Here is a 22,885-nt window from a genome sequence, read left to right as displayed (position 1 = left end):
ATGCGCTTTTGAGAAACTTAACCCATTCTGGGCGGGAACCCCTTTTGAGTGTTAGCATTATTATTATGTTATGCTTTAGCTATTGCAAAATAGCAGCTCTACAAGCTCATAGCGTGCCACCGAGTGGCGCGCTACGAGCTTGTACATCTGCTATTTTCGAAAAGTCGAAGAACGACTGACATAGAAACATAGCTTTTTCAGAAAACTGTCAGGATGTAGAAGAGATTTTAGAATCTGATCTCAGGTCAACATGGGTTAATATATACTCTAAGGTTTAGCACCCACGGAACGCTTCCTGATATTACTCTGAAAGGACGAAGGGGAGGGGTTGAACCCATTTAGGCCTGACGTCGAAATAAATCAAAAGTCTTCTGAAAGAATAATACTATAGGTCTCGCCTATGACAGACAACTATGCCACAATCTCCGAATGCTATATAGACTGGAACGACACCTCCCGACATCAGAGTAAGGAAGCTGCCATTTCCTTTCACGAAAATATATTGTGTATGTATATTATTTACATTTTATTATTGTTCATAATTATACAAACTGCATTATGTCTGTGATATAAAGCGTGAAGTGAAATGCCAACACTGACAAGCATGCCAGCAAGAACAGTGCGATTGACGATACAGTTTCTTAGCCAAGTCAATATAAATATGGATATGAACAGACCAATAGACAATATAAACAGTACCAGATAGTCTTGTATGGAGGCCACAGACACAGTACTCTTCCTCCACTGTCTTTGGTAGAGCAGGTCAATATAAATAATATTTATTATAATACAGTACCAGACAGCGTTGATTTTGTCGACTGTAGTGGCACTCCGTCTAAATGTTCTTTCAAAATGTACCACTTGGTGGAGTAGACCTCACAAAAACACAAAACAGTAGTTGTACGCAAACGACAGGACAAAAATAACTTTTCATCAAAAGGTTTTACTGGGAAAAAACACCAAAAATTACAGAGTCCAATGTATGGTCAAAAAACTGTGTTGCTTCCTTCTGTGTCTGACTCCAACTGACTACAAGACTGTGACATCAAACAGAAATACACACAGGTGCCTCAAACGGGTCCAAATTAGCTCCCAATAACATCAAAGGACAATTAGGTCACACTCAGAACAGGTCAGCTAGACCTTTGTAAACACACACATGACACTCATGAGATGCAATCAAATAACCAGCATAGCTTTTTAACCTTTTTTTTAACCAAAATAATTATTAATCTTAATCATGAATTCACTTAAACATAAACATTGACAATTGGCACCTACATTACCCGGCCCCTAATTGGTTAGGCAGGAGGGCTAAGCAATTATCATACTTATATATTCAGAGCCAAATTACTGTTCATGTCCATAAACAATCAAAAACTTAAACATGTACTTTTTTATCAAATCTTCATTTTGCTTTCCTCTTCGTAGTTAAGTCTTTACTTATGGCCTGGCTTCTTTCAACAGAGAGCAGAGTCTATAGGTCTTGGATTATCTTCGTCCTTTGCTTTGTAGGGTCTTTTTAAATGTCACTGATGATCTTTGCGCCCTGATTGTTTGTGGTAACTTTTCTCTTTCAGATGCTGCAAAGTTTTCTTCAGCCTTAGAATCCAAGCGAGCTTGTGCCAATCTGAGTAGTACTCGATCAGTTTGTTCCTTGGCTCCATGTTATCTTTGACTTTGATCTCAGGATCATCTTGAAGGGTTTCTTTCATTTGAGCAGGTTGAAACGAGTCTGTGCAGTCGAAGACCACTCGTATCCTTCTCCTTTTAGGGTGATGCACCCATTGTTGCGGTATGTAGACCATGGTGCAGTCAAAACGACTTGGTTGATCGGCTGGAACTTGAACGGCGCAGCCTTTGCCATTAATGGTGTTCTTGAAGCCGTTGCAGTGGGACTTCCTCTTGAGCTTTCTAAGCAAACTGACTGTACGCTGCTCCACCACGTGGCTAGTAGGCATTTGGAGCTTTGCGTTCAATGCTGCAATGTGAATTCTCAAAGGTTGTGGTTTTGTGCACAGCCTCTCCTTTGTTGTAGCTGCGTTCTGGTAAATCAACAGTACACTCTTGGACCTGCAGCTTCTCAATCTCCATCACAGAGATTCTGTTCAGTGAATAATGAGGTTTTTTCCCTCTGTCACTCGGTTCCTTCCTTAAAGGCCCATTCACGACCCAGCCGATGGCAGTCTTCACAGCATATGGTCCTCCCTTTTGACCATTGATAACGTGCCATGGCTCCATTGCTTGTGGACAATTCGCTCCAATAAGTAGGCCAACGTCTGCTTCTAATTCTGGCAGGCGTACTTTGCTGAGATACGGCCACTTCTGGATATCAGATTGCCTCGGTATGTTTTCAGGGTGAACAGGTATGTAGCTGTGGGTGTACACCTTCGGAAGCTCAATATACTTGTTCTCTTCTAGCCCACATATTTCAAGATCCAATATCACAAAACTGCTCAGGAGTTTCTGTTCTTCAGGCGTGTCTTGGCCCATGGTGCTGAGAAGTACTTGGGTTGGCTTCCCCTTTACGTTTAGTTTCTTTTGCAGAGCTTCTGTGCAGAACGTTCCGGTGCTTCCCGGATCAATGAACGCGTACGTTTCCACATACTTGTCACTCTTTCTTGACTTGACCTTCACCGGTACTATTGACAGGACACATTCAAGTTCTCCGGCCCCTGTGACGTTACAGGATTCTTGTGTGACAGAAACTTGTGCACAAACTTCACTTCCCTGTGCACCGTCATTCTTTTCAGGCGAAGCTTCACGTGAGACCGAAACTTCTCTTTCTGTGTGTAGAATGTCTGGATGCTTTAATTTGCATTCGATACACTCTGCTCTTTTCTTGCAGAATTTGAACATATGTCCATAAGTTAAGCACCCGAAACATAAGCCCTTTGACTTCAAGAACTCCACACGTTCTCTGTGTGGCTGCTTCTTGATCTTGTTGCATGAAGCTAGTGTGTGACCTTCCTGGCAGTACAAACACGGCTTCTCAAAAGCATTCACTGTTTTGCTTGTTCTTTCTGGCTTCCAAGATGTTCCTTGAGGCTGCTCATTGTCATCTGAAACGTTGGTTGCGAAACTACTTCCACGAAATTCTCTCTTCACAGGAGGTCTTTCTCTTTGATCATTCTGTCCAGCCGTGACTGGGCGGCTGTCTGGTATATTACCAAAGAGGGGATCTGTAGCTACTTTAGCTTGCCGGTCAATGTATCTGACCAAATCCGCAAACCTCGCTCTTCTGCCCTGCCGCTCTTTGACATCGTAGGCTACATCACGCCAGCGTTCTTTCATTCTGTATGGCAGTTTAGACACCACCGTTCGCAGGTTGGTTGGGTTGTCCATCTCTTCCAAATAGTCTATGTCTTCCATAGTGTTGTGACATCCAATTAAAAACATTGCATAGGCACTTAAAGCCTTTCCATCGTCGGACTTGATCGTCGGCCATTTGAGGGCTTTATCAATGTACGCACTGGCGATCCTTAGTTCATCCCCATAGTGCTTATGGAGAAGTTGCTTCGCTACTTGGTAACCTTTCCTCGACGGCATGTGAGCACAGCTGCGAACTAACTCTTGGGGTTCACCAGCTGTGAATTGTTCCAAGAAGTACAACTTGTCTTGATCAGTGTCAGCCTTTTGTTCTACTGAGTGCTCGAACGCTCTGATGAAAGATTTGTACTGCAATGCATCGCCCTTGAACACAGGAATATCTTTGATTGGTAACTGGGATTGCTTCTGTTGTCTAACAAGCAACTCTGTTATTGCATTCTGTTTCTGCAGGACTTCTATTATGCCATCACCTCTGGTGCCCTGATTGAAACTGTGATGAACTCCTTGTAATACTTGTGGTGGTACTTGTGACTGCATCATTTGTGACTGCATCATTTTTGACTGTACATTTACTGGTTGTACACTGCTGGCTCTGTCCTGCTTCACACTCCAATGCTGTGGTCTTTGTGATGCCAGATAGCTATTCATACCATCTTCCTGTCTTTCATGCTCTTTGAGTACCTTTATTTTTGCACTGCTTGCAGCTAATGCAGCTTCCATATCGATCTCCTCTTTTTTAGCTTTAATTTCCTCAAACTTAGATTTAAGTTCCGCTTCTTCTTTTGCAAGCTGCTGTTTTTTCTTGAGTCCCGCGGAAAGTTCAAGCAGTGCTGCGTGCTCGGCCTCTTGTCTAACACGCGTTGACGACACTCGCGACGCTGTTGAAGCACGACTTACTTCAGACCCACCTTTGCGGGCACCTCCGGTGTCCTTGACACTAACCTGTGATACACTATCATTTGGTTTAACTCCATCTTGCAGGTTATTTTCATCACCACAACCTTTCATCATTCTCAACATATCCTGCCCTGCAATCCAATTTGTAACCGCATCCATGAACTGGTGTAGATTTGCCTTTTTGGGTTCGAACCACATATCTTGATCCGCTATTCTTTCATCCTCAGGCAAAAGACTAGAAACCTCGTTATTGAAATGAAAGAACTCATCATAAGCATGTGCAAAATCACCTTTGTACACATCTTTCACATGTTGCAAGTTTTGAACATCATCCATCAATGGCTCTATCTCATTCATTTTACTTGTAAGAGCTCCCAATCTCTGTCTCCTTAATGCAATGCTTTTTAGCAATTTCTCTTCTGCTGCTTTCTCAGTCTGTCTGCGAGACTGTCTGCGTGACCTTCCTCCCTCCACACCTTCAGATTCCTTTTCTTTTTCATCAGCCATTTTATCAATTGTAGAGTAGAATGCTCAAGTTGCATGCAAAAGCTTAAAAGCACTTTGTATAGTCACTCTTCTTAATCAAACAAGTGCAAAACAACTTCTCAAGTGATGCAAAACTCCACATGGCTGAATGAAAGCTTGAAATTATGCTCACATGGAGAGAGCCACAGTCAATAAAGCGTAGAAGAGAAGTCCAATCCACTTAGCTTCACAAATCCAGGTAGTATCTTCGTGTCACAAAGCACATAGAAAATGGGAATATTTTTAATACCTTGTCTTGGAAATCACTTGAAAAGAATACTCCGGTTACTGCTTTTCCTTCAGGTGAACTTGTTTTCCTCCAAAAATGTCCAGGCAAGTTCCAACTGTAGCTCATTAGCTAAGTTTTTTGACTAAATGTAGTGGCACTCCGTCTAAATGTTCTTTCAAAATGTACCACTTGGTGGAGTAGACCTCACAAAAACACAAAACAGTAGTTGTACGCAAACGACAGGACAAAAATAACTTTTCATCAAAAGGTTTTACTGGGAAAAAACACCAAAAATTACAGAGTCCAATGTATGGTCAAAAAACTGTGTTGCTTCCTTCTGTGTCTGACTCCAACTGACTACAAGACTGTGACATCAAACAGAAATACACACAGGTGCCTCAAACGGGTCCAAATTAGCTCCCAATAACATCAAAGGACAATTAGGTCACACTCAGAACAGGTCAGCTAGACCTTTGTAAACACACACATGACACTCATGAGATGCAATCAAATAACCAGCATAGCTTTTTAACCTTTTTTTTAACCAAAATAATTATTAATCTTAATCATGAATTCACTTAAACATAAACATTGACAATTGGCACCTACATCGACTAAACCCAAGACGAAAAATGTCGACTACCTTTTTTCACCGACAAAAACTAAATGGAAACTGCTATGATGACTAAAACCAAGACTAAATATACTGAGAATTTTGTCAACAAATAAAACCTAAAATGTTAGGAAGGGACTAGTAAGTGGACAAGAGATCCAGTACAAGTTATTTTACACTTGGTTGCATGCTGAAAATAGCAGATCTACAAGCTCACAGCGTGTCGCAGCGCGACGCGTTGTCCAATGTATGGTCAAAAAACTGTGTTGCTTCCTTCTGTGTCTGACTCCAACTGACTACAAGACTGTGACATCAAACAGAAATACACACAGGTGCCTCAAACGGGTCCAAATTAGCTCCCAATAACATCAAAGGACAATTAGGTCACACTCAGAACAGGTCAGCTAGACCTTTGTAAACACACACATGACACTCATGAGATGCAATCAAATAACCAGCATAGCTTTTTAACCTTTTTTTTAACCAAAATAATTATTAATCTTAATCATGAATTCACTTAACCCATTCTGACCGGGAACCCATTTTGGTGTTTAGCATCATGTTATGCTTTAGCTATTGAAAAATAGCAGATCTACAAGCTCATAGCGCGCCACCGAGTGGCGCGCTACGAGCTTGTAGATCTGCTATTTTTGAAAAATCGAAGAACAACTGACATTTTTTAGAATCTGATCTCAGGTCAGAATGGGTTAATCAGACCAGTGTGTGTCCAGTGGAAACCTCGTACGAATCTGATCTCAGGTCAGAATGGGTTAAACATAAACATTGACAATTGGCACCTACATCGACTAAACCCAAGACGAAAAATGTCGACTACCTTTTTTCACCGACAAAAACTAAATGGAAACTGCTATGATGACTAAAACCAAGACTAAATATACTGAGAATTTTGTCAACAAATAAAACCTAAAATGTTAGGAAGGGACTAGTAAGTGGACAAGAGATCCAGTACAAGTTATTTTACACTTGGTTGCATGCTGAAAATAGCAGATCTACAAGCTCACAGCGTGTCGCAGCGCGACGCGTTGTCCAATGTATGGTCAAAAAACTGTGTTGCTTCCTTCTGTGTCTGACTCCAACTGACTACAAGACTGTGACATCAAACAGAAATACACACAGGTGCCTCAAACGGGTCCAAATTAGCTCCCAATAACATCAAAGGACAATTAGGTCACACTCAGAACAGGTCAGCTAGACCTTTGTAAACACACACATGACACTCATGAGATGCAATCAAATAACCAGCATAGCTTTTTAACCTTTTTTTTAACCAAAATAATTATTAATCTTAATCATGAATTCACTTAACCCATTCTGACCGGGAACCCATTTTGGTGTTTAGCATCATGTTATGCTTTAGCTATTGAAAAATAGCAGATCTACAAGCTCATAGCGCGCCACCGAGTGGCGCGCTACGAGCTTGTAGATCTGCTATTTTTGAAAAATCGAAGAACAACTGACATTTTTTAGAATCTGATCTCAGGTCAGAATGGGTTAATCAGACCAGTGTGTGTCCAGTGGAAACCTCGTACGAATCTGATCTCAGGTCAGAATGGGTTAAACATAAACATTGACAATTGGCACCTACATCGACTAAACCCAAGACGAAAAATGTCGACTACCTTTTTTCACCGACAAAAACTAAATGGAAACTGCTATGATGACTAAAACCAAGACTAAATATACTGAGAATTTTGTCAACAAATAAAACCTAAAATGTTAGGAAGGGACTAGTAAGTGGACAAGAGATCCAGTACAAGTTATTTTACACTTGGTTGCATGCTGAAAATAGCAGATCTACAAGCTCACAGCGTGTCGCAGCGCGACGCGTTGTGGGCTTGTAGAGCGGCTATTTTCAGCAAGTGTAAAAAAAAAAACAGTCATTACGACGGCATCAAGGCCCGCCAAAACACATTATGTTCGACTAAAACTAGACCAACACGAAAACATTCCAGGTGACTAAAATGTGACTAAAACTAGTTTCATTCCAAAGACTATGACTAAACTAAAATAGAAATGTGCTGCCAAAAACAACACTGGTGGTAGACCGGGTCAATATAAATAGTATTAGTAGTACCAGATAGTCCTGTATGGAGGCCACAGACACCGTGCTCTTCCTCCACTGTCTCTGGTAGACCAGGTCAGAGTCCAGACTGTAGGCCTGAGCCAGAGACAGAGCCTCGCCATACTCCTCATTATCGATCTGGGAAAAACACATTCAAGCATTTGATTATATCCACACACAGTAGTAGGAAATTAATGGAAAATGGTGCATTTATATAGCGCCTTTATGCAAGGCGCTTTACATAAATTGTGCATTACATTCACACACCGATGGCGGCAGAAAACCATGCAAGGAACCAACCAGCACATCAGGAGCAATTAGGGGTTCAGACTAGTGTTGCTCAAGACACTAACTCCGGGGGAGCCCGGATTCGAACTGGCAACCTTGCGTTTACCATCACTGCGTGAAAAGAGGAGTTAACGGGCAATTATGGTAAGAATAAATCTATCGCGACTAGCGACTGGACCGCGGAGGGCCGTCAAACACAGGATCTTTTTTTATAATTAGGCGGGATGATTTAGATCGCGAGTTATTAACGTTTTAAAATTTTCGTTGTCGTCAGCTAAACCGGGGAGGAACATTTCCGATGACGTGTCACTGTTGTGCAACACAGAGGATTGCGCAAGAAGCACATCTAAGGCTGTGGATGCGATCCGTTTTCATATCACTAATTTGTCTCGGGCACATAACCGTGCACTTGAACTTGACGTGATTTACGTCACGTCACATTTACAGTATGGGCCCTTAAACTGTTACGTTAAGGGTGCAATTCGGGAGTTTACCGGAGTTTGTTGGAAAGTTTAACGGGAGTTTCCTGTAATATGCACATCCATACTCCATGCTTTTTGTGCAGTGCATCCAGCCACTCTACCCCTGAGCCACCACCGCCCTATTGCCGCCAATGCAACGCATCCTCATCATCAACCTGGAACACATGTTTAAAGTCAGACTGCCATTATTTTTTGGGTCATTTTATTTCGTAGTTTCAGACTCTGAATCTGAAATGGAAGCCCGTACGTTGCTGAACCAATCAGAGTGTCGCATCCCTTCGGGCTATGGGACGTTACTAGCCGTGTTGCACACGGGTGCAGTCTGTTTGTTTACAAGGGAGAGAAAGACGGCACAGCTCAGCTCGTTTGCTGCCACGTGGCTTATTACTTGCGCAAGCAGAGTGCACAAGTAATAGTTTTTCCCGGTCCGTATGCACCGTTCCAGCCAACCCGCCACTTTTGATGCGTATGCAAATAAAACAGCAAATTGTGCCTGATTTGCTGGGACCAGATTACATACATACATGACCATATTTCTTACGTCATCATGGAGAGCTAGTCATACATATACTATATATATGTAATTTGTAAAATAAAATAGCAAATTGTGCCTGATTTGCTGGTACCAGAGTACATGGTGTGTATATGTATAACTAGCTCTCAATGATGACGTAAGAAATATGTGGATTAAAGGACCCAATGCCAGAGTGTAATTGGTCTTCGATTGTGACGTAATGACGATATGTTTTAGTGTTGGGAGGATTAAAGGTAATGTTCCTGTGTATACATGTATGTAACCTGGTCCCAGCAAATCAGGCACAATTTGCTGTTTTATTTGCATACGCATCAAAAGTTGGCTGGGACGGTTTTTGGCGCAAAGTAACCACAGTATACCGCTAATCAACTTACAAATTACATATATATAGTACATGTATGACTAGCTCTCAATGATGACGTAAGAAATATGGTCATGTATGTAATCTGGTCCCAGCAAATCAGGCAAAATTTGCTGTTTTATTACAAAAATTGAAGTTAGAGACACATATTACTCTGATCATGATTTAGTATTAATATCACTATAGTCCAAGATTAAATACATTTAAAACAATTGACAATTTACAATAAATAATAAAATAATTGAAAAACTAAAAAGGGATCCAGGATATTTCTAAATTGATAAAACTGTATTTCTGATATAGATAGAAACTTGAAGCATACTTAATAATACTAGGTGTTTACATGCATAAAGTAGGTAGGTAGCAAATAGTTACACCTAATAATTAGACATTTCAAACGTTCCTTCACAGAGATACTGAGATTTGACAGTTTACAGCGGTCGAAAGTACTTGCGCGCTCTGCTTGTGAAAAAACCTGAACTTTTAACATTCAGTAGATTGTCTGTGGTCTGGGGGTTTTCTGGCTCAAACAAGTGCTCTGATTTTACTGTCACAGCCTGAAAATCCCTGTCAATTGGATGTGCCAGCAGATGTCACTGTTTTCACTGTTTTGCCTGTTTTCATTGGAGCTCAAAAGGCTTCCAAACCCCAGAAAATCCACGGAATAGCTATGTTTCCACGTTAGCTACGTTAGCTATGTTTTTTGTCTTTTAACCTGTAGCACTAGCTAGTCGCTACACTCTGGCAAATATTGAAGTTATTAAAGAAGAAGCCTATCCATCATTGCTGTAGGGAAAAAAATATATATATTTTTTAATATAATAAAATAAATTCCCTACCGACTCAGCCCAAAAATGACAGCCAACAGGAGACCAACAAAGCTGGTGAAGCTACGATTCCCTGCTTTCATACGACATGAAAAAATAAAATAAAAATAAAAGTCCCTCAGTCAAAATTAGTCACAAAACCAACAGTACAAACAGGAAGAGACAGTTTGATAAGGTTTGGCTGCCCCTTGTCCATTACTTGAGTAGAAACAATTAATAGACAGGATACCATTGATATGGTTGACTGTACACCATTTTCTTTTCAGATGTTTTCCATGAGCTTTCTATCATATTATTCTATAGTATGCGGTGTCACTGAGCAGTATGGGTGGGAGGGTTGAGGGATTTCTTTGTCTTTTTTTTTGGTCTTTGTATTTTCTTTCATTCTTTGTTTTCTATAAAATAAAAATGTATTTCATATCATAATGTTTGCGTAACAATTTATAATCTGTTCAATAAAAACCCATTTGACAAAAAAAAAATCAACAGTACAGTAAAACTAAACGAAAACCCTTTCAAAAGACCATAATATATTTTTTTTAAATGTGCCGTCAAAACTGTACCTCCAGGCTGAGGAAGCCTCCGTCGTGCGCGGCGGTGAGGCGCGGCGCCGGCTCGAACCACTCACAGGACTTGCCCAGCAGGTTGCGCAGCGTGCGCACCGACGACACGGTCAGAGAGCCCGAGCAGCGGGCCAGGATGAGAGCGCCGTCGCTCCACCAGCTCACGTCCACCAGGGGGTAGTACTGCTCCTTCTCTGTTGAAACACATTTTTAGAACCCATCAGATTCTAGAAAATGTCTTTTTCTGAAAAAAGCTAATGTTTCTATGGCAGTGGTTCTTCAATTTAAAAAAATCACACCTGTGTGAACCGAGTGGTGCAACTTCCCTCTCTCCCCCCTCCTCTCTCTCTCTCTTTATTATGGATATCAATCCTGTTTCTGTGCTGCGTGCGCAGCCTCTAAATCACCCCCACAGACCGTGGCAGTCAGAAGTTGGATTTGCATCCAGCAGGTGGCAGCCATGTCACATACTTCTCTCGTTCCAATTTCACGCATGCGCACACCACTCGTGCTCATACAGGTACACAAACAAACAGGTACACGGACATTGCTGGATGTAGGAGTGGTTGCACCACTCAAAAAAATAAATAGCAGACCTACAAGCTCGCGCTATGAACTTGTAGATATGCTATTTTTTTTTTCAATATAAAGCATAACATAATGCTAACACCAAAAGGGGGTTCCCGCCCAAAATGGGTAAAAACACATTTAGACCCGAGATCAGATTCTACAAAATGACAGTTTTCTGAAAAACCTCATGTTTCTATGTCAGTGGTTCTCAGACATTTCCATGTCAAGGACACCCAGAATTATATATGAGATTGGCCGCCGACCCCCATCTGACAATATGTTGTTCCAGGGACCTTCCAGAAGCAAAGATATGAGTTAAAAACGTTCCAAATTCCAAATTTGCGACACATTTTCACGATTTTTCAAAAGAAAAGCAGACCTACAAGCTCGTAGCGTGCCACCGAGTGGCACGCTATGAGCTTGTAGATCTGCTAAATTATAACAATGTTTAAAACACCAAAAGGGCTTCCCGCCCAGAATGGGTTTAACACATTCAGGACTTGGTTAGGAAAACTTTAGTTTTTTTTTGACCAAGGTTCATGTTTTAGGAAACTAAAAGATGAGTGTTATTTTATTTTTCATTTGCTGCTTTCTTTCGTTTTAGGGATTTTAGCTGTTTTTGACAGGGGGGGCGGGGGCATTCGAGCATGGGGCTAAATATGTATTTTTTTACAACATTTTATAGCGATTTATTTTTTAATTATTTACTATAGTCCTAATAAACCCCAGGAAATTTCATCTGGCCACAAAACATCACGAGATCTACTGAATGTGTCGAACTGACATTGAGCCTATATGACACACAGTGTGGCTTCCCCCCAGTAGGCCACCTTCACATTCAGTATATCCTGTGATTTATTTGTGGCCAGATCTAATTTCCTGGTGTTTATTATAGTAAATAATGTAAAACAAAATCTCCATAATATTTTGTAAAGAAATACATATTTAGCACCATGCTCGAATGCCCCCTGTACAAAACTGCTAAAATCCCTAAAACGAAAGAAAGCATCAAATGAAAAAAAAAAAGAACACTCATCTTTTACTTTCTCTAATAACATCCTAAAACATGAACCTTGGTTGAAAAAAACTAAAGTTGTCCTTTACCACTAGAAGGTCTAAGAGGTCATTTTGACCGTTTTTTTATTATTTTTAAGTTGATTATTATTATTCCCATTTAGACCTGAGGACGATTCCACAAAATGTCTTCTAAATCATGACCGTTTTCTGAAAAAAAAAACATGATTCTATCTCAGTGGTTCTCCATGTCCATGTCAAGCGGACTGACCTCATGCTACCTTCTATGCATGAGAAGTCCAAGCTGCTTCTTTTCACCTGACAGGGAGGAGTTTCCCCGGCCGGACGTAGCGTGTGGAAGGAACACGTTATTTCCGACCAGTTCCTTTCCCCTCCATCAGGCGCCCCGGCAGTTTTAGAGACCAGGATTACTGCATGTTTTCTGTGAGGGTAGGGAACTAGGGGACACGGGGAGAACATGCAAACTCCACACAGAAAGGCCCTTTCCGTTCCAAAAAAATTGCTCGTGTCAGCGGCAACAACAACAACAACAACAACACAGCAGGTCGTTCAAAAAACCCACCTTTTATTTTCTTCCTCTTCTCCAGAGAAGCATTCCACTGCGGATTGATGTCCTCAAATCCTGGCTGCAAGGTTGAGAGAGAGGGAGGTAAGGGGAGAGAGAGAGAGAGAGAGAGAGAGAGAGAGAGAGAGAGAGAGAGAGAGATAACTTTGAGGGAAATGCATGACCGTATAGACTATATAACATCGCTTTAAGGACCCACAAAATATATATTTTATATACTGTATATATCAATTACTTTAAGCCTAGAATCAAGCCATCCAGGATCATATAAGCCTAAATTATCTCAACTCTGGTGCACAGAAAGAACACTCTCCCTCCTTAGATACTTCACTATGACAGCTGTTTGTCAGCACTTGCTATAAAAAGGCTAAGGCTATAAAATATGTCATTTAGAGGGCATGTAGCAACTCATAATGTAATAACTGCTCATGATGTAATAAGGGCTCAGAAAGGCTCATAATGTAATAAGTTAAATGTAATAAAAACTCATAATGTAATAATCAGCTCATAATGTAATAAAATCGTGAGCTGCTACAATAAGGCAGCTCATAATGTAATAATGGCCCATATTGGTGAGAAAAGTCTTACACTGTCATTGTTATTACCTCTGTTGACAAATGTAGACTTTAATATGGCCCATATAGTCTTACACTGTCATTGTTATTACTTCTGTTGACAAATGTAGACTTTCTTATGGCCCATATAGTCTCACACTGTCACATTTATTACTTATGTTGACAAATGTACACTTATTATGGCCCATATTGTTAGAGCCCATCACTCATGAGGAGAGGCTAAAGTCTTTTGAATCAATAGGTTTCACGACTCGTGTGGACCCTACCCCAGATGGAAGCTGCCAGTTTGCTGCCATGGTAGACCAACTAGCCACAATTGGAATTTTCCGGTCTGCAGTCAATTTAAGGCAAGGAGTTGTGGGTGACCTAATACATCACCCACATGCCTTGGATGGAACACACCTTTCGAACTTTGTGGAAGGACAATGGTCCAACTATGTGCAAGGCATGCATCGCATTCAAACCTCATCTAACTGTACAAAGAGCAGCTAATAATATTCAATGTGCAGTTTCTTATCGTTTCAACACTGGGTGTGGATGCGACATCCATAATATCTCCGTGGGGTCACTATGACAGTATAGTCTGCCATTGCTGGTTCTGGGCCACCTCGCCGAAGGTCATGGCGACCATTATGTTAGCCTTGATGGACCAGTCACAAACTTCATCCAAATAATTCAAGAGGCAGAGGAGAGTGCACCATACATTGGCCCCAACTATGTCCATATAACTGCCCCTGAATTTGTCACTGAACCCTGACCCGGTCCCTCTCAATACTTCTGACACCGTACCTCACCCTGCCTCTGACCCCGTGCTGTCGTCCATCATACAGTATTGCCTGTTGATGGATATAGCAATGCTTGGCACTTTCAACAGGGTTTCTAGCTTGTTCAGAGACCTTTCCCTGAAATTCCTACCAATAATTTATATAAATGATTCTTTGGTGTCAAGTTTAGATCTGACAAGGGATGGAGACTGCTGCGTAAGCATCATGAGACTGTATAGAGGAGCAGGACGCAATAGTGGCCTTGCATTAAGCATCAAGGAAATGTTTGGCAAAAATAGAAAATGGATACAAGCTTGGATTGTGATTCGGCATACATCCTTTGGATGGTTCCAAATCCGAGATATGTTTTGGGAAAAGTAATACTTTTTCTTGTGTGATGTTGTGTTGTGATGTTGTGTGATGATGTTATGTGATAGACCCCCCTGGCAGTGGCACAGCTATTTTTCTGTATTTTTCAAGTATTATACATCATTTGTTTGTTGGTACATTTGTGTCCCAAGGAAGGTTCAATTAAACACATTGAATGGTGAACAAGTGTTTTTGCATTATTTATGGCTATGTATGATTTAAATCTGAGTTGGACGAATATGATGCGTAATTCATTTATTTAGCTCTAATAGGAGTAGGATAGTAATGTTTAAAAGTCTTTAGTAAATTAGTATTAAAGACGACAATAAAAATCAACATATTTTGAAAAGAGTACATTTGTCAACAGAGGTAATAACAATGACAGTGTAAGACTATATGGGCCATATGAAAGTCTACATTTGTCAACAGAGGTAACAATGACTTTTCTCACCAATATGGGCCATTATTACATTATGAACTTTTATTACATTATGAGCTGCCTTGTTGTAGCAACTCATAACGTAACACGTCTTTTATAGAAAAATCTGTTATTGCGTTATGCGCTCATTATTTTATTACATTATGAGCTGATTATTACATTATGAGTTTTTATTACATTTAACTTATTACATTATGAGCCTTTTTGAGCCCTTATTACATCATGAGCAGTTATTACATTATGAGTTGCTACACATGTTATGTAGACATAGCGGTCTTTAGTGTATACTCATAGTTACATTATCCCATTTTGACCCAAGACCAGATTCAAAAAATGTCGTTCTTCGATTTTTCAAAAGTAGCAGACCTACAAGCTCGAAGCGCGCGCCACACACACACTCACACACTCACACACACACACACACACACACACACACACATACCTGCAGTTGTTGGCTCCAGGAGGCTCTCTGTCTGAGCGAGGGGATCTCCCACAGAGACAGACGACCAGAGAAGTGAATGACCGCCAGCAGACTGCCGTCCGGACTGAGACTGAACCGGAACACTCCATCCTGCACGCACGCACAGACACGTATCATCATACATCATTATACATCACATTCCGTGCTCATTTCTATATGAATTGAATCGAGACAGACAGACAGACAGGTACCTGTTCATCTCCTTGTCTGGAGAAAAGCCGGAGGCTGGGCAGCCTGAAGAATCCTCTCTTCTGAGACTAACATGCGCACACACACACACACACACACACACACACACACACACACACACACACACACTAATGTAACTGCGTGTCTGTGTAAACATTTATTTGTTTGACACATTGGGCACATCGATTCACTAAGCAATTTACGCTTATATTTTGACTGTACTGGGATTTCCGACCATTTCTGCGTTACGGGTGGGATTCATCTTTGTTTTGTATTGGGCGTGGGGTGACTTTGGGCGCATACTACGCCCATTCTCGCGTCAGCTCCGAGGCTCAATGAAGCTCTGATAAACATCAGATATCTTTTTATTTTTACCTTTTTTATCGCACATAACACTTACTTTGAAGAGCCAAATATCCGTAATCACATGTTGCAGTGACACTGCTGTGTGTGGTGTCTTGACCGGTTGTTGTTCTCTCTGTCGGTGGTGGAAAAACCTGGCCGCGAGTACCTGCTACAGGCCGTTGAAAACGCTTGTCTGGGCCAGAAACTGCCCCCTCAATGTCGTTTCTGAGATACAGCTTACGGCTTTGAATGCAGGGCTTAGAATGGAAGTGGATGCCCGTGCATTTTCAAAATGGCCGCTGTCCTACTTGGTGTTGTTGTGTTAGCGAGCGGTGGCTAACGATACAATCGGATCAAAACATGGATTAAAGAATGTAAACCCTGGAACACGAGAGTCTCGTGTTTGGCGGGCTATAGGGTACTAATTTAACCCTCCATGTTCGCCGTTTCTGCCGGGCTCCGCCAAGTTTTATTAGCATTTGGTCGTGAGATTGAACCTCTTTCTCGTTTAAACGTCCAGGGGATCCACAGCATGCCAAAATAAGCTGGTCTGCGGTGCGACTGCTGGCGCGCCGTATAGCTTGTTGTAGACTAGTGTTGATTTTGACAGGACATTTTTATTTTAGTTTCTAGTCATAGTCTCTTGATTAGTTTTCATTTTGTTCTATAGTCATAGTTATCATTTTGTTTTAGTCACCTGGAATGTTTTAGTGTCGACTAAATATCATGAGATTTTAGTCGACTAAACCTACAGTTGATTTAGTCGACTAAAATGTATTTTGGCTGGCCTTGATGCCGTCTTAATGACAATGCATCACGCTAAGACATGTGAGCTTGTAGAACTGCTATTTTCAGCATGCAACAAAGTTTAAAATGACCTGTCTTTTAAGTATACTGGATCTCTTGTATCCACTAGTCCCTTCCTAACATCTAGTCTAGTTTTTATTTGTTGACGAAATTGTCAAAAGATTCAGTCTTAGTCATCATAGCTTAGTTTTCATTTAGGTTCCATTTAGTTTTCGTCAGTGAAAAAAGGTAGTCGACGAATATTTTTCGTCTTCGTTTTAGTCGACAAAATCAACACTGACACAATGAATTTGACGTGCCTTTTACTTGAAATTGGTCTTGTTGACCATAAAGTTGAACCTTGAACCTAGATTTGTCCATTTCCAGCCATGATAGTAACTTAACGTCTTCACGTTAGAATGTCCGGTTAACAATTGATGGTGTTGAAATGGGCGTGGATGTTCCGCGACACCAGGCGACACCGAGTGAAAACGCTTGGGAACTAATTAGTTCAGCACGGCACGTGTGTGTGTTTGTGTGACTGTGTGTGTGACTGTGTGTGTGTGTGTGTGTCTGTGTGTGTGTGCGTGCTCGCCGCTCACCCCACTGACGTCATCATAGTAACTGGTCACATGTTTGTAGTACGGTGACCCCGACAGTGACCTCCAGGCTGTGATGCCACAGCGTGACGCTCTGGACGTGCCCTCGTCACATGACTCGCATCCTCCAATGAGCAGCAGCCTGACATGGAGAGAGACAGTATAGGAAGCGAATGTTTTCCGAAATTAGAAAAAAATACTGACACTGATACAATTGGGTGCAGTACTTAGTTTAGACAGTTTTTGGTTTAGACTAGTCATTGGTTAGACCAGTCATTAGTCCTACAACTACAACCTATCTCAAACCCTCACCCTAAACACCTATGGCCAATACTACCAGAATTAAGTGAAAAATCATTTGTATCCATTTTTTTCTATTGAGATATACAGTATAGCGGTTCCGGCTTATATTTTGAACACCATCTTGAAAATGAAGCCTTCCGGAAGGTGTATTTTCCTAAATCTTTTGTATGTTCATAAGAATCAAGTGAAAAATCTTTTGGATAACTTATTTTCAATTGAGATATACAGTATAGCTGTTTATAGGCTTTATAAGCCTGCCATTTTTTTTCTTTATATATATTTTTTATCCCACGATTTTGTATCCCATTTTTTACAAACCTGCCATTTTTAATGCCATCTTGGAAATGACGCCTTTCCCGAAGGTATATTTTCCTAAATATGTAGTATGTTCTTAAGCATGTCCAGAGGTACTAGAATAAGTTGAAAAATACTTTGCAATTGTTTTCCCATTTGAGATATGGCCATTTTGAACTCCGTCTGGGACGCAATCTTGAATATTACGGCTTTCTGGGGAGTAGATTTTGGTAGACTTTTAGCATGCCCAATACTACCAGAATCCATTGAAAAACCTTTTGTATAATACATTTTGGGGTTAAACCTTATATTAATTCACCTTATGGGTGGTTTTCTTTGAACGTAATACTTTCTGCGCGTGCGCACGTGTGTGCACATACAAAGATGCCATTGCCTGGCCCTGTATCGTCAATGGTCAAATAAATATTTTATTAACCCTGTGCCAGATTACCACGTGAAAACGCGTCAAGTGATTAATTAGGCCACTCAGACTACGACGTTATTTCGCGTCGTCTTCGTTTTTTACTAATATGTTTAGATAAATTCGGTCCACAGCTCTGTATAGAGTATTGAGCATAAATACAATACAACTACAATACCCAGAAATCCCGTGTCATGCACACATGTCTGTTTTGCCATTGGAAGCTGATCCAACCACCCAGTAAACAGTGGGAGCAGAGGGAGTCTTCATAGTTTTCTGTTTAGCCGGTTTGCCGTCCCTCCCGAGCGATTTTCTAGCAGTAACTAAACAAAAAAAAGTTGAAAGCAGTAATATTTATTTGAGCGAGTTTTGTGCTGGTAGTATTGATCCATACGTGTCCCAGTCGCCTTCTCCAGTCCCAGCCCCACCAGCCCGGTCGCTGGGACCGGTGGCTGCGGGGACCCTGAGCTGGTCGCATCACACTCAACCATTGAAGAAGACGATCAACCCGGAATGTTTTGAGGTAATCTTATTGTAGAAAATGCCCTTCTATAGTGATCAGAAATGATCACTACAAATAGATGCTTGGATAATGACTACTACTAGTCCGATCATGACGCGAGAATGACTCACCACGATGGCCTCCAGATGTGGAGTGGAGGACAGAAAGATTTTATTGTAGCGTGCCTTATAGGCGATCTGATCTGAAGAGTAATGTTCGCTCCTTTTATCTACAAAGAAGGAGAACAAACATGCATTGTTCTACAAGCTCATAGCGCGCCACCGTGTGGTGCACTACGAACTTGTAGGTCTGCTATTTTGCGATCGGAGGGGGGACGGGGACTGAAGCTAACAGTAGCGTATTTATATAATATCTGTATGACGTTTCATTGACGTATGAGCTTGCATGATAATCGCATTCATGTACATCATGTTTGTACATTGTTTAGTGTGTCACCGTGTGTATGTCATCATCACACACTGTATGACGATGATGTCAGATAGCCTACGTTCTTCTACTTTTCTTGTTTGGCAAAATGTGTATGCATTAGGTTCAGTGGGGCAGTCAGACAGATATTCTGTGAAGCCACTAAGAAAATCGGGACTTCCTGAAAGTTAATTTAATGGCCTGTTGTGGCGCTGTCATTGGGCCCAACTTCACCTAGACTGTATTACCTTAATAAACATGGTCATGAATACTTTCTGCTTCCAGTCACTAGTTTAAAGTCTCATTTCTCATGTCATAATATTCTTTTTGGAAAATTATGGTCCCATTTATTAAAAAAATGACCATACATTTGAGTATGTTCTGAGGGGCGTGGCTACCGTTACAGTCTATGATCGGGAGCCACCCCCCGTTCGAGTAAAAATAAAAACCAACGAAGAAGAAAGGGGGGAAGTCCCGCCTCGTTGTCTGGGCCAGCCAATGGCCAGCTGGGCCCAAACGGAGCTAGAAAGATGGCAATTTACAATTCAAGGACTGACAGGCTTCATCTTACGTCCATATCAGACCCTGAAAACGCTTTGTCCATATTTTTGTACAGTCTATGATTAGGTTACACAAGGAATGTAATAGTAAATGGTTATTTATTTTTTATATATTTAGAACTGGCATCAGATGAGGATGAAGAGTCAAGACTGCAATGAAGACTTTCTGCCACACACACACGTCAAGAACAACTGGACTGCATGCAGTGGTTGGGGAGGAACTATTTTGTTGTTTTGTATTTATTATTTATTTTCTGTAATATTTATTATAATTCTATTATGTTAGTAATCATAAAAAATAAAAGGGACGCTTTTCAATTGAGAGTTACCCGTCATGGCTATTTGTTCACTATTGTGAGGTTTATTGTATATGACTAAGCAAGTTTCAACTGTGATTTACTCTGTAACGGTAGATGGTAAGAACTCAATTGTTTTTTAATAATACAGTATACATTCAAGTCTATATTTTGATACATATCATGGGCACCAAGTCACATCAAAACAATGTCCTTGTATGTGTTTTTTATCAAAACTGTGTTTCTTCATAACAGGTTTTTGAGATACATGCATGAATAGACAAGGTACTGGTAAGACTATGTAAACATGGTATATATCAAAATGTGTTTCTATCATGTTCCAATTCAGAGCTATTGGCAGTTTTAGCTGGATTAGTCACATTGGTCATGACTGATCATGCTATTTATAGATGGCAAAATATCTACAGTGGTACATGTGAGAAACCTTTTGTTTCAGATAAATACCGTCTTAAAATACTGCTAGTGGCAGCAAAAAAAGCAATGACCAAGAAGTGGCTGGATAGAAGCCTGCCTAAGAAAGGAGAGTGGACAGCCATTGTACGAAACATATACGAAATGGAGGAACTTACTTTCGCCGTGAGGATATGTACAGAAAGTTTTCACAGATACTGGTTGACATGGATATTATACATGGGAGTAGACATTTTTGTAAAGGATCTCTGTATGAATGATTAAGGTAAACACTGTCATTACTCTGACATTAATTATGTCATTAATGTATCTGTTGTGCTCATGTTTTTGTTTTGTCCTTTGTTTATCCTCGTTTCGTTTCATATTATTATTATTATTTTTATTATTCTCTTCCCTCCGTTTTCTTTTTCACCCCCCGTCGTTGTTTTTTCATTATCTTGTACATTGAACGAGAAGATTGATTTAATTTAAGCAACAAAAATAATGGAATTACCAATGTATAATTATCATGAACCCTGTAACTGGGAACGAACGGACTAAGACGAACTGAAACTAATCAAAGAGGGTTCCCTTACTCTCCTGGAACTGTACGACCCGTAACACAATGAAAGTTAATAATAGAAATGTAACAAATGACTTGTAACAACAACAACAAAAAAAAAATATCAATTAACTATAGAGCGTCACAGTCCAGGCACCCCTTTGAGAATGACGAATGGCCAAGGAGAAAACAGTGAGTTGAGAAAACAGGCCTGAAAGGTTCACTTCTGTGGACTCTAACAACATTACCGTACACCTAGCTACATGTTTAAGCATTTATGTAATATGTACATCGTCAATTTCAGCTCTGACATTTATTTCAGACATGCTGTAGTAGAGTGGTTCCCAAAGTGGGGTCTGGGGACCCTCAGGGGTACTTGAGGGAGTTCCAGGGGGTCCCGAACTAAATGATAGTTTGGAACCAATGGGACCTTATGGGTCTGTAACTCTGAGAGTGGAACCAAATGGACCCGTTAGTTAAATTAACTTAGATTTTACACTATAAATTGGGGGCCCCAGAGATAGAAATACCATTAAATGGGGGTCCGTATAGACTACTGCATGTCAAACTGGGGGTCCTTGAAATTGAACGGGTTGAGAATCACTGCTAGAGCCGTAAAAAGCTCTTATGGGGAACCCTGGCATATCTTTTCAAATGGGGGGTCCGCGGGCTGATTGGTGTCAATTTGGGGGTCCTTGACATGAAAAAGTTTGGGAACCACTGTTTTAGTATGTGAAGAGTCTGCCTGTGCCATTTACCCACTCTGGGCGGGAACCCCTTTAGGTGTTTTAAGCATTATGTTATGATTTAGCTATTGAAAAATAGCAGATCTACAAGCTCATAGTGCGGCACCAAATGCCGCGCTAAAAGCTTGTAGGTCTGGTCTGCCATTTTTTTGAAAAATCGGGAAAACACGGCACAAATCTTTGATATATTCTTTCAGAGCAAACGTTTTAAAACTCAAATATTTGCTTCCGAGGGGTTCCTGGAACAACGTATTTTCAGATGGGAGAGGCGCAATTACATATATATATTTTTTGGAGTCCTGAAATACAGTGAAAGAACAGTTTTTCTCCTTTCCTGAACAGCTCGTCTGTCTTGCCGCACGTGACCGTCTCTGTATCAAAGAGAGTCACATATGGTGCTGGACTCCGGGGTCACAGGGTCACGGGGTCACTACTCACCGGTGTCCAGGGTGGTAAACGGCCGCTGTGATGCCGCGGGAGTAGTGGGCGGAGAAACTGAAGCTGTGGTTCTCCTGGAAGCTCTGGTTGGTTCCCACGCTGATAGGGGAAGGGGCAGAGTCACACGTGTGTGTGTGTGTGTGTGTGTGTGTGTGTGGGGTCGGGAGAGGGAGGGGGTGAGAAAAGGACATCCGTGTTAGAAGAGTATATTATAAGACAAGTTAAGAACGTCGATGTCGATGCATCGTTAGAGTTGCAGATCAGCAGCTTGCACATTATTGTATTGATGAACGTTTTAATCGTTCCTGCTTATAGAGCAGTCGCAGTCCCGCCCCCTCGAGAGACCCGGAAAATAAATCCCTGTTCATTTTCCTCATAGACTTTTCAGAAAGTATTTATTTAAAAGACGTTTACGCTGTGGACAAAGCCAACTCTTGTCGTGACAAATCATGACAATAAACACAATGTTTTGGGCC

General features: G+C 41.0%; 1 protein-coding gene across 1 annotated transcript in view; it reads right to left on the bottom strand.

Moving 5' to 3' along the window:
- The window catches only part of LOC308312251 (NBAS subunit of NRZ tethering complex-like), a 98,141-nt gene that overhangs the window by 64,149 nt on the left and 11,107 nt on the right, over positions 1 to 22,885 (bottom strand). The window contains 7 exon segments of the mRNA XM_080794629.1: positions 7,690 to 7,815; positions 10,734 to 10,927; positions 12,901 to 12,964; positions 15,493 to 15,621; positions 15,723 to 15,788; positions 17,454 to 17,592; positions 22,410 to 22,508. Of these exon segments, the coding sequence (XP_080650755.1) occupies positions 7,690 to 7,815; positions 10,734 to 10,927; positions 12,901 to 12,964; positions 15,493 to 15,621; positions 15,723 to 15,788; positions 17,454 to 17,592; positions 22,410 to 22,508 (817 nt within the window).

The sequence above is a fragment of the Protomyctophum bolini genome (assembly GCF_963924005.1).
Source record: "Protomyctophum bolini genome assembly, contig: SCAFFOLD_58, whole genome shotgun sequence".
NCBI classification, from domain to species: domain Eukaryota; kingdom Metazoa; phylum Chordata; class Actinopteri; order Myctophiformes; family Myctophidae; genus Protomyctophum; species Protomyctophum bolini.
This window is presented reverse-complemented; position numbering and strand designations above follow the sequence as displayed.